The 15,252-nt window shown below is 34.9% G+C and overlaps 1 protein-coding gene across 25 annotated transcripts in view; it reads left to right on the top strand.

The window, feature by feature from the left end:
- The first annotated feature begins 456 nt into the window (after positions 1-456).
- LRRIQ1 (leucine rich repeats and IQ motif containing 1) overlaps positions 457-15,252 on the top strand; it is a 215,338-nt gene continuing 200,542 nt past the window's right edge. For 21 of the 25 annotated variants that reach the window (XR_013350624.1, XR_013350623.1, XR_013350625.1 and 18 more), the window contains exons 1-7: positions 458-497; positions 1,917-2,001; positions 4,522-4,663; positions 5,991-6,102; positions 9,968-10,056; positions 11,701-11,818; positions 13,302-13,525. Coding sequence is in view for 18 of the 25 variants with exons in the window: in XM_077845688.1 (XP_077701814.1) it covers positions 4,523-4,663; positions 5,991-6,102; positions 9,968-10,056; positions 11,701-11,818; positions 13,302-13,525 (684 nt within the window). In the remaining 7 variants the exon portion in view is untranslated. Of the gene's footprint in view, positions 498-1,916; positions 2,002-4,521; positions 4,664-5,990; positions 6,103-9,967; positions 10,057-11,700; positions 11,819-13,301; positions 13,526-15,252 lie in introns of those variants that run through there. The other 4 variants (XM_077845682.1, XM_077845694.1, XM_077845695.1 and 1 more) reach the window with 4 other exon arrangements.

The following is a 15,252-nucleotide window of genomic DNA, read 5'->3' on the forward strand; positions in this document are numbered from 1 at the left end:
CTATTAACTTCCCGTCCCGCAAGTCACTGTTCAAGCTTAAAGTTTGGTGGAACGAAGTGTTTACGTGGGCAACTGAACTGGACCTAGTTGCAAGTTGTAATAACTCACAATTAGTTGTGCCTTCTTCCGAATCAGTTACTAAGTAATACTAACTTATTACTTAGTTGTAACAAATATAATAGATCAGAAAAAAAAAAAAAAAGGTCAGCCTACCTCGACTTGGGCAACGCTAGCAACATGCCGTTCTTATTAAATCCTTTCCCAAAGCATTTGAACATCAAAGTATAACCTGGGAAAAAAAAAGGTCAAGCTTCTCAGGGCAGCTCCTGAGCTGCGGCGTTCGGGGCACTTTGGAGCGGAGGTAGTTTGTCCTACTGGGGCACCGGTCAGAAGGGAGCCGCCCCTCTGCCCTGGGATTGGCTGTTGCCGTGGTTACGGTTTGTTTGCAGCGTCTGGGCGCCGTCTTCCAACCGAGCCTTGGGTTCGGCGGCTGGTGGGTGAGCCGGGGCCCCTCGGGGCTGGGCTTGGAGGCGCGGGGGGCCCGGACCGAGCCCGTGTCTGCCCAGGCCAGGCCTTCGGGCCAGCGGGCGGGGCGCCGCGGATCCCTGGGCTGCTTCGGTTTGGCAGGCGTTAGTTAGCTTCCCCAAAACTTGGAGCCCCCCCCCCGGCGGTCTGGGGAGCCTCCGGTGGCGGCCGTTGTTGCCCCCTCCCTAAGTGATGGTTCCTTTCGTCCCTCCCTCCACTCCCCTCTTCCCCCTCCTCCTACCCCCCCCTCCGCCGCCGCCGCCTCCCTTTTATGGTTCATAGTCACCCTCTCAAGTAATTTGCTTCCCTTATGTTTAGAGCTTGGAGAGCTACAGTTTGCAAGGCGAGCTCCTCAAGACTTCCCACTTTGGGCAGCTTTATTTATTACTCCGTCCCCTTGAAGTCTCCCGCAGCGCGCGTGCGGCGGGGGATTTCCCGGGCGGCAGTGACCTCCGCGGCCTGTGGCCGCCAGGGGGCCGCCGAGGCCTGCACATGCAGCGGCTCCAGCTCCAAAGCTGCTGCGGGCGTCAAGCGCGCGTCCCATTTTGAAGAATTAGTGCATAGGATGCGAGACCATAGTCTCTTTGCCTCGATCTTCATAATTAATGACTTTGATGCTGACTGCGCGATGCAATGATATTTTGGGTATATGGGGTCAAAAGTATCCTTTTAAAATAGTATACATTTATCATTATTATATTTTTTTGATATAGTATTATAATAGTAAATATATTATGAAAGCTAATTTCACCCGTTACTCTTTTTTAAACAAATTGCTACTCGAAAGATTGAGATCACATATGTGGTTGGACATGTGGTTGGACAGGGCCATTTGAAGAGCAGAGAGAGACACGATGGAAATGACTTTTACCTTTATTACCTTTATCCATTACCTTTATTCTCCTGCCTTTCTTTCTCCATAAAGTTTGTGTCCCTCGCATTCTGCTCTATAGCTACATATATATATATCTGATTTCCACCTAGCAGATCTTTTGAATTGCACCTTAAGTAAGTTTAATAACAGGATAGCATCTTAACACTGGTTCTGTTTCTGGCTTTGTTTTCCTTTGCAGGAGGAAGATATGGGTAAAATTTGTTTTATTTGTTTATTTATTTTCCATAAAATTTGTTTTAAAACTAGTTTTTAGGATGACAAGAGTAGTACATATTCACGGTTTTGTTTTAAATCACTCCGCATAAAGGTATGAAATTAAAATTAAAAGTTTCCCAACTTCTCCCAGAACGTTTCTATGTTTAAAAAGAGAGAGTGTGTGTGTGTGTGTGTGTGTGTGTGTGTGTGTGTGTAGTTACACAAAAGAGACGTTACCCTGAATAGTTTTCTACCATGTGCTGTTTTTTTCAATTATTTCTTCTTTTCTACCTTTCCACAGGAGCACAGCAAATATCCCCATTTTTAAAAGGACTTGTATAGTATTCCATTCCATGAATCCACCATAATCTATTTAACTTTCTTTAGTGAGTATGTGGGATTTTTCAATTAAATTTTTTTTATTGAAATGATTGTAGATTAACACATAGTTTTAAGAAACAATGCAGCAATATCGGTTGCACCCTGCCCAGTATCTCCCAATGGTAACATCTTGTTGCTAATCTTATTTAGATTTCCTCAGTTTTACTTGTACTCATTTGTACATATTATATACAATTTTTATCATCTGAATATCGTCACTTATCTACTACTACAGTCAAGATACTGAGCAGCTCCAATGCTACAAGACTCTTTCATGTTACCCTTTTATTACCATGACCACCTTCCTCCAACTCCATCCACCTCTGACTCCTGGAATACACTAATCGGTCCTCCACTTATAAAATTTTGTCATTTTATCATTTCAAAAAAGTCATATGAATGTCATTTAACATATTACCTTTTGGTTTGGGCTTTTTCTCAACATAGTTCCCCAGAGATTCATGGAGATTTGTTGGAGTTGTGACACACATCAATATCCATTCCTTTTATTGATGAGTAGTATGACATGGTATGGATGTACTAGAATTGGTTTAACCATTCACCTACTTAGGGGCATTTTGGTTGTCTCCAGTTTGAGACCATCATGAATAAACCTGTTGTGAATATTCATGTACAACTTTTAGCATGAACATCAATTTTCATTTCTCTGGGATAAATGTCCAAGAGTGTAGGCAATACAAGGAAATCAGTCCATTATTTGTATGTGAAAGAAAGATGTGATACATACAACTAGAGGAAAGACAGGCACAGGTGTTTTTCTTTTCTTTTTTTTTTTCTTTTTTTCTTTTTTTTTGGATGGGAGTGAACTGATTGTGTTTACATGGAGAAGAGAGACAAGTAGGATAAAAAGATGTATGGCAGGGGGTAAACAGCAAGAATAGTGGGTAGAGCACAGTTTAATGGTGAAAAATTGTCAGATTCAGAGAATAGGCAGAAAATTACACTTATTAGGGAGGGGTGCCTTTCCAAGTAAAATGAATATGACAAGATTTTGGGAAAAGAAATAGGAAAATGAGGGTATCTCATTTTCTTTGTTAACTAGACTATAAACTATGAACACAGGCTACTTGTCTTATTTAATTAATATAGCACCCAGCACTGATGTTAATATATCTGATTGGCTCCCAAAAAGTTGATTTTGAGATGAATGAAAGAAGGAAAAGAGAAAGGAAGGCAGGCAGGCAGGTAGGAAGGAAAGAAGAATCAAGAAGATAGTACTGGAAAGGTCAGGGACTTGAAAGAATGAAAGTTTGGAATAGTCTGGAAAATAAGAATTGACAAGTGCAGTGATTTTCAAATTTGTTTTCTTAAACCAAGACCCACATTAAAAGAAACCAGTTTACACATTACACTGCAGCCCATGCACACATGAGTACATATATGCCCACTTACAATTGAAACAAAAGCATTTTTAGAATGAATTTTTTTATCTTTAACATATATGGTACATTTATAGTTTCTTTTCTGACCCAATCTTCCCTATCCTATTCCATCATTAAAAGTTTATGATGAAATGCCACTGAATTAATTTCTTAATCCACTATGAGTTACCATCTGCAATTTGAAGACTATTGGATCAGGGAATATTCTAAAGGATTGCCGGGCAGATCAAGAGCTTGACTAAGTTTAGAGATCATTTCAAAGTGGGGAGAGCACTGGCTTTGGGTGCAGGATCTCTCAAGTAGGGCCCTGTCCCCATTACTTATTAGCATAATGACTACATGCAGTTAAGTAGACACTACAAATTTTGGTTTTCTTTTCAATACAATGACTATAATGACGTTATATCTGTTAATTTTCTCTGATGATTATCAATCTTACAAAGTGTCTTCTAGTGCCTGGCTTGTCACAGGTGCTCAATACATAGAAGCCAGTTGATGATGGTAATGATTATGTAAAGATATTCTGTAATGTACTGCTTGATTGATACCTATCACAAACATTAAAGATTTAAATAATATAAATAGTGATCTTATAAGCCATATATTATCCATTATTACAATATATTGTTGCTAAACACATGTGGCTATCTATAGTAAAATTGACAACTTGAGCTAATGAGTTGAAACTAACCAATATGTTGCCCCATGTATAGACTTAGGTTGTTCCCTAATGAGTATTCTTTTTTTTTTCTTATGAGGTTTCTAATCTGAATATTCAAGCTGTTCAGAAGCAATTATTCCACGAGGATGAATTTTACTATGACATTTCTTGGTTCAGGAAGCTAAGACAGGCCATTCAATGTGAATTTCCCCTTAGAGAATTGAGAGAGTATTATTAGAGTTGATCATTTTATAGTCAAACTTAGAGACATAATAAGTTAATGGAGAGAAAAAACAATGTTCTTTAATATATGGTACAACTAAGATATGATAAAAATGTCCTAGGTGAAAACATATTTACACAGAATGTGTCAGATTGGTATCACACTTCTAAAAACCCATAGATTTTATTCATTTTAGCCTCTTCAATTTTCTTAAAATGGTTCTTTGTTTATTATGAAGGATGATGGAAAATGATGATGATGATAAAAAGCTCAAAGAAGAAATAGAAGCTGAATTGGATAAAATCAGCATTTCTTCATTAGAAAAAGATGATGTTGATAGTGATTCAAAATCAGACACCCAGAGTGATAATAGTGATACAGTAAGTGTTAAATGCTGAGCTTTCAAGAACCTTTTAACTGGAATAAACTTTGCAGGAGAAAAATTAAACTTTTCTCAGTGCATTTTTCATAGTTATCTCATTTTTTAACCTTAGGATCACTTTTTTAAAATGCATATTATTAGATATTTAAATATATAAAGTACATTGAAGATAGAAGTACATTGATGCCTAGGTGGCTCAGCAGTTGAGTGTCTGCTTTCTGCTCAAGGTGTGATCCCGAGATCCAAGATGAGTCCCTCATCAGGCTCTCTCTGGAGAGTCTACTTCTCCCTCTGCCTATGTCTCTGCCTCTCTGTCTGTGTCTCTCATGAATAAATAAATAAATCTTTATAAAAAGAAGATAGAAGTCATGTATATATGTTCATTTCTTTGCAAAATTGGGATTATATTATACATAGAATTATTTATTTGTATCCTGGTTTTTTTAAACTTAAATCATGAGCTTTCCAATGCTATTAGATATATATGGAAAGCAAAATTATTATGAAATCTGTAGACCTATAGAAGTAGTTATTTATTGGAAATCAAATCTATTATTTTTTCGTTTGTGTATTTCCCTCAATGTTTATGTGCTTAGAAAATGTATTCATAGATTCATTCTTTTATATCAAAATCCTTAAACTAATGGGAATTTATTTTCATATGTTTTATGTTATAAACATAGATCTAAATAGAAAATAGAAATTTTCCTGCTCATATTTAGTTAATATTATTAATGTCACTTGGCATATAATCTACCTCTTAATTGATTCGTCTTATCTTTTGTATATGTTCAGTTGTTTATTCATATAATCTATCCAAGGCTGTCTATTCTTTTCCATTCTGTTAATTTTTGCTGTTTTGTAGTTTTTTATTAAGTATCAAATATGTCAGATTCCTTGTTTTACTTTTTCAAAACCTCCACAAAGCATTTTCTTTTTTTTTTTTTTTTCACAAAGCATTTTCCCAAAAAATCCTCACTTGCTAAGTTTCAAAAGGTAGTTATACTTTGACTTTTAATTAGGACTACAATAACCTATATATTACTTTTGGAAGGTTAAAATTTTTACATTATTATGTCTTCTTATCCATAGCTAATTCAAGTGAGACAAAAAATTCTGTAATTCTTCATTTGCATATGAAATCCAATAGAATCATGGATGTATTTCATAATCATCTGAAAATGAAAAGCATATTTTAATCAAATATACTTGTTTGAACTCATTTACACGTTTGCTCAAAGTTTTGGTGTATCAAAACTTTTATCAAATTTTTGATATATGGTTTTAATAACTTAACAGTTTGTTTTATTTTTTTTAAATTTTAGGATTTGGATGAATTACCTGAGTCAGTTCTTCACTGCATTAACATCATAAAGAATAAGAGTAAAACTGTTGAAGAGCTCATTCTTCAGGACTTGGAAGATACTGATATTTTAAGTAAGTATAGTTTTTATCTGTTTGACAGATAAGTTTTTTGTAAGCATGAATAATTTATAACTTAGAAAATTATACTGCTTGAAGTTTTTATTATCTGCTGTTATATACATGTATGTGCAGTTCTCCCAACTATAATATCTATAATATACTGGATTGTTAAATTTATTATAATCCATGTATTTTATTTTCCGTACAACTTTCTTTACATGTCCAATAAATACTAGCCACCAACAGTTTGTTTTACCAGCCCTAATCAGTTGATTCTTGAACAACACAGTTGGTTTGAACTGCACAGGTAATTTATGTGCAGATTTTTTTAGTACAGTATTGTAAATAGATTTTCTCTTTTGTGTGATTTTCTTAACATTTTTATTTCTCTAACTTTCCTTATTGTAAGAATACAGTATATAATACATATATAAAATATATTAATAGACTGTTTGTTATTAGTAAGCCTCTGGTCTACAACAGGCTATTAGTAGACATGTTTTGGGCAATCAAAAGTTATATGCAGATTTTTGACTACGTGGGGAGTTGTCACTCATAACCCTCATGTTGTTCAAGAGTCATCCTTACTTTGCATTAAGGACAAGGAAATTAGTGACAGGAATATTTTAGAAGTATTAGTTTATACATTTTTTGAGAAAAACATAATTTACACCAGAAAACTAACAATTTTTAAAAGATTTTATTTATTCATGAGAGACAGACAGAGAGAAAGAGAGACAGAGAGGCAGAAACACTGGCAGAAGGAGAAGCAGGCTCCATGCAGGGAGCCTGATGTGGGACTCGGTCCCAGGTCTCCAGGATCATGCCCTGGGCTGAAGGCAGCGCTAAACCGCTGAGCCACCTGGGGTGCCCAGAAAACTAACAATTTTTATTTGCTTCAACTGAGCAAATTTACTTCTTGGAATTATTCTAAGAATAATAGAATGATCAAAGATTTAATTAGAATTAATCATGGCTTGATTTATAATTAAAAATCACAGCAGCCTAAATGTTCAACGGTTCTCAGTGTGTCCAACAACATTCATTAGAAAAGATGGCTTAGATAATATTTAATGAAATAAAAATATTCATGATATAGCATTTAAAGTTATTATAAAAATCAGTTTCATTTATGCAAATATGGGTACATATTACAATGTGGGTATTCATAGGCATTCATTCAACAAATATTATTGTGTGAAAGGACCTGTTTCAGCTATTAGAAATGACAAATACCCACCATTTGCTTCAACGTGGATGGAACTGGAGGGTATTATGCTGAGTGAAGTAAGTCAGTCGGAGAAGGACAAACATTATATGTTCTCATTCATTTGGGGAATATAAATAATAGCGAAAGGGAATATAAGGGAAGGGAGAAGAAATGTGTGGGAAATATCAGAAAGGGAGACAGAACATAAAGACTGCTAACTCTGGGAAACGAACTAGGGGTGGTAGAAGGGGAGGAGGGCGGGGGGTGGGAGTGAATGGGTGACGGGCACTGGGGGTTATTCTGTATGTTAGTAAATTGAACACCAATAAAAAATAAATTAAAAAAAATAAAATAAAATAAAAGAGAAAAAAAAAAAAAAAGGACCTGTTTCAGCCACTGAGAATATAACAGAGAACAAAATAGGCAAAAGTCTGCTTTCCTATTCTATTTATCCAGTGTGGAGAGATAGACTATAAACAAATAAATATGTAATATTTTAATAATGATTACATCCATGAAGGAAAAAAATTAAGATAGGGGATAGAGATTGGAGGTTGCTGTTTTAGATAGGGTAAGTCAGGGAAGTCCTCTCTCAGGAGGTGATATCTGAGCAATGACTAAGAAGGAAAACCACATGGATGTCTCAGCAAATGAGAAGATGAGCCACATGGATATCTAGAAAGCCAGTGTTCCAGAAAGAAGGCTCTGTGAAGGCCAAGGCACAGATCATCTGGGGCTCAGATCATATAGAGCTTTTATAGATCATGATCTGGATTTTGAATTCTACTCTGTGTATGTGAAGGTTTTTGCATAAGGAGTGATGATATCTGACACATTTTTAAGGCAATTATTCTAGTGATTACATAAAAAAGATAACCTGAGGTAGCAAGAGTCTACTACAAGACTGTTGTAATAGTATGGTTAGAGATGAGAGTGATTGGAGTGGAAATGATGAAAAATAGGCATATTCTAGAAACCATTTTTAAAGTAAAAAGAACCAAAAGATCCAAAAGGATGGATTGACACAAAATGAGGAGAGGAAATTGACTCCAAGATTTTTGTTCTGAGCACTTGTGTGAATGGATATATAGAGACTTACTTTATGTAGATGCTTCAAGTTTTGGCAGTGATTATCTGTAGTTGAGTTATAGGGGATTTTGTATATATTAAAGTTTATACAATGAAAATATATTATAGATATATTGGCAATTATATAGCCTAATTAAGAAAAAATAAAACGAAACACATTGTAAAAAATTAGTTACATGAAAAGTTATATAACTATGAGTCTAGCAGTGGTTTAGAGATTGTGAAATCTCCTGTATAGTTCTGGTCAAATAAGTTTGTTAGTCTCAATAGAATATTTTTCAAAGAAAATTATAATTATCAAAATTGCTTCAAAAAAGTGGGAAACATGATTAAATCAATAATCTTGCAAGAAAGTGGAAAAAGTTTCCTTCTCAAATGTCCTTAGAAATTAGTATGAGTTTTAAGAAAAGGAAAAAAAGAAATGAGTATGGTTTTACAGTTGAATTCTTACAATCCATAAAGGATAAACAAATCTGCAGTTTATATACTATTTCATTTATAAAAATTTGCATATTTCAAATACAAATATAAATCTGTACAAGCATAGCATACACACAAAAGTAACCAGAGGCTAATTTCACTTACAAATGTAGATATATTGGTTAGGGCTCTTAGTTGTAGACAGAAACTATTTTAGCTGATTTAAGCAAAAGGGTTTTGGGGATGTTTGTGTGTTTGTTTTATTGGTAAAGGTAGAAGTTTTGGTTATTTATTGCTGAAAAACAAACTGAGTGGTTTAAAATAACCATATTATTATGGTTCTGTGGGTTGCCTGAGCTTAGCTAGGCAATGCTTGCTTGAATTTCTGTATGCATTCACAGTTAGATGTTGAATAGGGACATGGTTATCTGAAGTCTTTAGTGGATTGGAATTCCAATTGGCAGAACCTAAATCACCCTTAGAAACCTAGTTTCAAAGGAATCTGGAGAATGTTATTTTTGCTTTTCAACCCCTCACATGGGAAAGCAGGCTGGTGAAACTGTGAATAGGTGTTGAAGAAGAAAATCTGTAATGTCTGAAAAAATAGGTGTGAGTAGTTAGTTACCAGCAAGATAGTCATCCGTGAACAACAGTTTACTGTTAATGAAGATTACCATGAAAGAGCACATTGGTTAAATACGGAAAAAAAATAACTGCATCTGCACAGAGGATAAAAAGACAATAAAATTCAACAAAAACTCATAAAATCAGGAATGAAAGCTCACTTCATTCATGTTAGTAATTATAATCTTTTAAAATAAACATACTTTTATTAAACTGTGTTTATTGCTAGTTTGTGGCAGTAGAATTGAACCTTTATTGATTTCTAATCCAGGTGTCACTGCAGTATCAACTTCAGTCTAGAATATGAAAGATGATCAAGAGAGTGCTTTATAAATTTGTCACTTTTATTTTTAGAACAAAGATTACAGGTTTTCTCTGTTCTTTATTTTTCATTATTTTCCTATTGTTTTGAGTCACTCACCAAGAATATACTATAATAGAATTTGAGATTAAAGTATAATGAAAGAATTTGAGATTTTAATATGTTTTACCCTACTCTAATATTTAAAGCTATAACATTTTTTTCCCCTCTAGACTATAGTTATAGAGTTCCTAATAATCACATGCACTTAAGGATAGAATTATCAACTGAACATAAAGAAAATCCGGAACAGTTAATAAAGGTATATGATCAATTTTTGACTGAAAGTACTGAATATTATAGTTAGAAATTTACCTTTGCCTCTTTTGAAGGATGACAGTTCACTGATTGGGACGGCTGGGTAGCAGAGTCCTTTAAGCGTCTGACTCAGTGACTCTTGGTTTTGGCCCAGGTCATGATCTCAGACCTGGGATGGAGCCCCATGTCAGCATGGAGTTTGCTTAATATTCTTTCTCCCTTTGCCCCTCCTCCTGGTGTGTGCACTCCCATTCTCTCTCTCTCTCTCTCTCAAATAAATAAATGAATCTTTAAAAAAAAAAAGATAAAATTAACCAATTAAAAAATTTAAAAATTAATTATTTTTAAGCAAATCACTTTTGGCTTTATGGTTTACTCTGACATGTAATATGTAACAACTCAAATTTCAATTTAAAAAATATTAGAAATAGTGATCTGAATCATCAGTACTTGGAAATTTAAAATGCATGTAGATAAAACAGTAGGACTATATTATGTGATATTTTCCCCTAAAATCTCCAAGGGAAACAATGAATATAATGTTTATTACCCTGCTTAGGAATCTACTATGTTCCTAGTAGACTTTAAATATCCCATGGAAATTTTCAAATAGAACATCTTGTTAGTTTAAAGAAATTAAATATAAATACTCCTATAGAAGTAAGAGTAAAGGAGAGCCTAGCATTTTTGGTTAAAACCTCCAGAAATATATTTGAGAAATTTCTTCTACAGGTTCATCATCTTGGACTCATTTTACTTCTCATTTTACCAACTATCTCTAATTTTACATAACTCCTGCTTCCTAAGATGTTTAACATAATTTGAAAATTGCATATAAATATATATGTGTATATACACACAAATATATATATGTATATATATGTCTCTTACTCTCTTTTTTGGTAACAGATTTGAAATATTAATTTTGAATGATCATATTGCTACTTCATTGAAATAGAGATCCTCTATCTTTCCAACTAGAATTAGGTAGAAGTCTTGGAAAAGTATTCATCAACATTATGACTTTTGCATAATTCAGGTTAAATTAGAGAATAATTCTCTTTTTAAACATAGGTATTAGCTATTTATATATAGAGCAATCACTTATTAGATCATTAAGAAATATGGAAATGTATTAGGAAGAACACAAACATTAGTATAGACACTTCGAAATGATTTTCAAGCTTTTTTTTGTTTTGTTTTTATTTGAATATAGTTGACACAATTTTACATTAGCTTCAGGTATACAGCATGGTAATAAAACATCTCTATACATCATGCTATGCTCACTAGAAGTGTTGCTACCATCTGTCACCATACAAGGCTATTACAGTATCATTGACTATGTCCTAATGCTGTACCTTTTATTCTCATACTTAGTCATTTTAGATTTTTAAGTAGTATATTTGAATACTACAGATAAATATCAGAGAGTGATTAGAAAATCATTGTTTTTCTGAAAGACAAGGATGGTAAAAAAATAATCTTATGGGAATAATACTTTTGGTGTGCTATAGAGTTGTATTTGAGAGAGATTCAAAGTAAATAAAAGTTTAGATATGTGTACATAAACTTGACATATTTTTAAATGATTGCTTTACTCTTTCTTTACTCTTTCTTAATTATTGGTACTCTTTTAACCTCTTAGATGTTATCTGAAATAGAAAAAGAAGAATTTCTGAGGAGTAAAATCCATTGTGGTAGTCCTGATTCTATTCCAGAGCCTGGTTCTTATGATTTGCCTATGGATGAACATGTTTTGCCAGGTGAGCCAAACTGCTCAATGATATTTTTGATTATTTTTATGTGATTGACCATAGTTATCTGAAAAAAATTTGGACAGTTTTCTTTTAGCATTTAGAAAAATATAATCATGATATTTGAAAATTACTATGCCTTTATGCCTTGTTTAACTTCATATTTTCATAGTTTTTTATGCCTCCTACATTAACTGGGTTCAAATATTTTTAAAATTATTTAAATTTAAAATCAATATGTATATATAGAGAGATGGCTGAAACATATATGCCCAGCCTTGGATTTTTTTTTTTTTTTTTTTAGATTTACTTATTTATTTTAGAGAAAGAGAGAGAGAGAGAGAGAGAGAGCAGGGGGAGGGGCAGAGAGAGAGGGAAAGAAGCAGACTCCCTGCCAAGCGGAGAGCCTGAGGTGGGGTATCATCCCAGGACATTGAGATCATAACCTGAGCCAAAACCAAGAATCAAGAATTAGGGGATCCCTGGGTGGTGTAGTGGTTTGGTGCCTGCCTTAGGCTCAGGGCACGATCCCGGAGACCCGGGATCGAATCCCACATCGGGCTCCCGGTGCATGGAGCCTGCTTCTCCCTCTGCCTATGTCTCTGCCTCTCTCTCTCTCTCTCTGTGACTATCATAAAATAAATAAAAATTAAAAAAAAAAAAAGAATCAAGAATTAGATACTTAAAAAAAAAAAAAAAAGAATTAGATACTTAACTGACTGAGCCACCCAGGTGCTCCCAGCCTTGTATTTTTAAGTATCCTTTAACTATATTCCCTTAGCTACAACACACACACACACACACACACACACACACACACGTTTTTTATTAAATTTTGTGGTATAGTTTAAGTCAAGTTGTGATTTCTTTATTGACGAACTTCCTTGTATATGACTACAATAGAACTTCCCTGCATATGACTGCAACAGAATTTTTATGTGTATTCAAACATGTATTTTTTTTGCATATTATCATTTTTACTTTCGTAATACATTGCCCTTATTTCTTCATTTCAAAATTACTTTTATACTTTATATTAGGTCACTTTTGAGAGTTTTTTTTAAATAAGATTTTGTTTATTTATTCATAAGAGACACAGAGAGAGAGAGAGAGAGGCAGAGACACAGGCAGAGAGAGAAGCAGGCTCCATGCAGGAAGCCCGATAGGGGACTCAATCCCGGAACTCCAGGGGTCATGCCCTGGGCTAAAGGCAGACTGAGCCACCCAGGCATCTGGAGAGATTTGCTTTTAAGAATAATAATATTTGGGCAGCCCTGGTGGCTCAGTGGTTTAGTGCCATCTTCAGCCCAGGGCGTGATCCTGGAGACCTGGGATCGAGTCCCACGTCAGGCTCTTTGTATGGAGCCTGCTTCTCCCTCTGCCTGCTTCTCCCTCTGCCTGTCTCTCTCTCTCTCTCTCTCTCTCTCTCTCTCTCTCTGTGTCTCTATGAATTAAAAAAAAAGAATAATAATATTTCTCTTCATGAATACAGATGATGCTGATATAAATTTTGGATACTGTGAAGTGGAAGAAAGATGTAGGCAGTCTTTTGAGGCATGGCAAGACAAGCAGAAAGAACTGGAAGACCAGGAGAAAGAAACTCTCAAAGCTCAAAGAGATAGAGAAGAAACGCAATTTCAAGAAGAAGAAGAAAAGAGACATTGCTGGATGAAACAATTTGAAGTTGAAAAGAAGAAATTAGAGAATATTCAGAAGGTAAAGGGTATTTTAAATTTTTTTTGTTTTTTATACATTTTTTCTTTAAAAATTTTTTTACTTTAAATTTGGTTTAGTTAACATACATTGTATTATTAGTTTCAGAGGTAGAATTTAGTGATTCATCAGTTGCATATAATACCCAGTGCTCATGACTTCAAGTGTCCTCCATAACGCCCATCACCCAATTACCCCATCCCCACCCACTTCCCCTCCAGCAACCCTCCGTTGGTTTCCTGTAGTTAAGAGTTTCTTATGATTTGCTTCCCTCTCTGTTTCCATCTTATTTTATTTTTCCTTTCCTTCCTCTGTGTTCATCTGTTTTGTTTCTTAAATTCCATATATAAGTGAAATAATATATTTTTCTCTGACCCACTTATTTTGCTCAGCATAGTACCCTCTAGTTCCATCCATGTTGTTGCAAATGACAAGATTTCATTCTTTTGAAGGTTTAGTAATATTCCATTGTATGTATATATATATATACACACACACATATATATGTATGTTATACACAATATACACAATATATAATATATACAGTATATGCAATATACAATATATACATATATGTATATACACACATTCATCTGTCAATGGATATCTGGGCTTTTTTAATACACTTTTTGAATTGGTAACTACTTCTGAATAGTACTGATGCTTTTAGATTATGGTATGGATTGAGCTCTATTCTATGGGGTTTACTCCCTTTTTTAAGATTTTATTCATTTATTCATGGAGAGACAGAGAGAGAGAGAGAGATAGGAAAGAGAGAGAGAGGCAGAGACACAGGCAGGAGAAGCAGGCTCCATGCAGGGAGCCCGATGTGGGACTTGATCCCTGATCTCCAGGATCAGGCCCTAGGCTGAAGGTTGCGCTAAACTGCTTGCTGAGCCACCGGGGCTGCCCCCCCCCCCCCGCCGCCCGCTTTTTAAAGATTTTATTTATTTATTCATGAGAGACACAAAGAATCGGAGACAGAGGCAGAGGGAGAAGCAGGCTTCATGCAGGGAGCCTGATGTGGGACTTGATCCCGGGACTCCAGGAACACACCCTGGGCCAAAGGCAGGCACTTAACCGCTAAGCCACCCAGGCATCCCAAGTTCTCCTGATAATTGCAGCAATTGACTGTAGTAACTATTTCTATGGACTTCCTGATTAGTTTTCATTGAATTTATTGGAATTCAAAAATTTATTTAAATTTAATTTTATAAATTTATTTAAATTAATTAAATTAATTTATTTAAAAACTTATTAAAATTCATTGAAATTTCAGATGCTTCTTTGGATCTCCAGGGCCCCTAGGGTCAATGAAATTACGAAGATTGTCCTAGAAAGGCTGATATTTACACATGAACTGTTGCTTTTTCATACTCTTCTAATCATATAAGAATGCAACAGAATTTTCTAGATCATGAAGTGTCCTTGCTATGTGGTCTAATGTATAGCAATTACATAAAACATAATTGGTTGTAGCAGTTCACCCATGTAGTTAATGCTCTGTGCCTTGCTCCCATAATTGAGCAAATTCCTGGGACTAGAAATTTTTTGGTATAAAGGAGTTTTTGTTTTTGTTTTTGTTGCCTCTTAAACCTACCCCAGGTGGTCCACATCTCTAGATCATGGTAGTGGTATATTGAGAAACTGGTGGATTTTTAGGACCTCACTTTATGGCCATCAGGATCCTTAGAATGTGTAGATAACAAGCAGGAGTGACTTCTCGGTCT

This window comes from Canis aureus, chromosome 13, assembly GCF_053574225.1.
Source record: "Canis aureus isolate CA01 chromosome 13, VMU_Caureus_v.1.0, whole genome shotgun sequence".
Classification (NCBI taxonomy): Eukaryota; Metazoa; Chordata; class Mammalia; order Carnivora; family Canidae; genus Canis; species Canis aureus.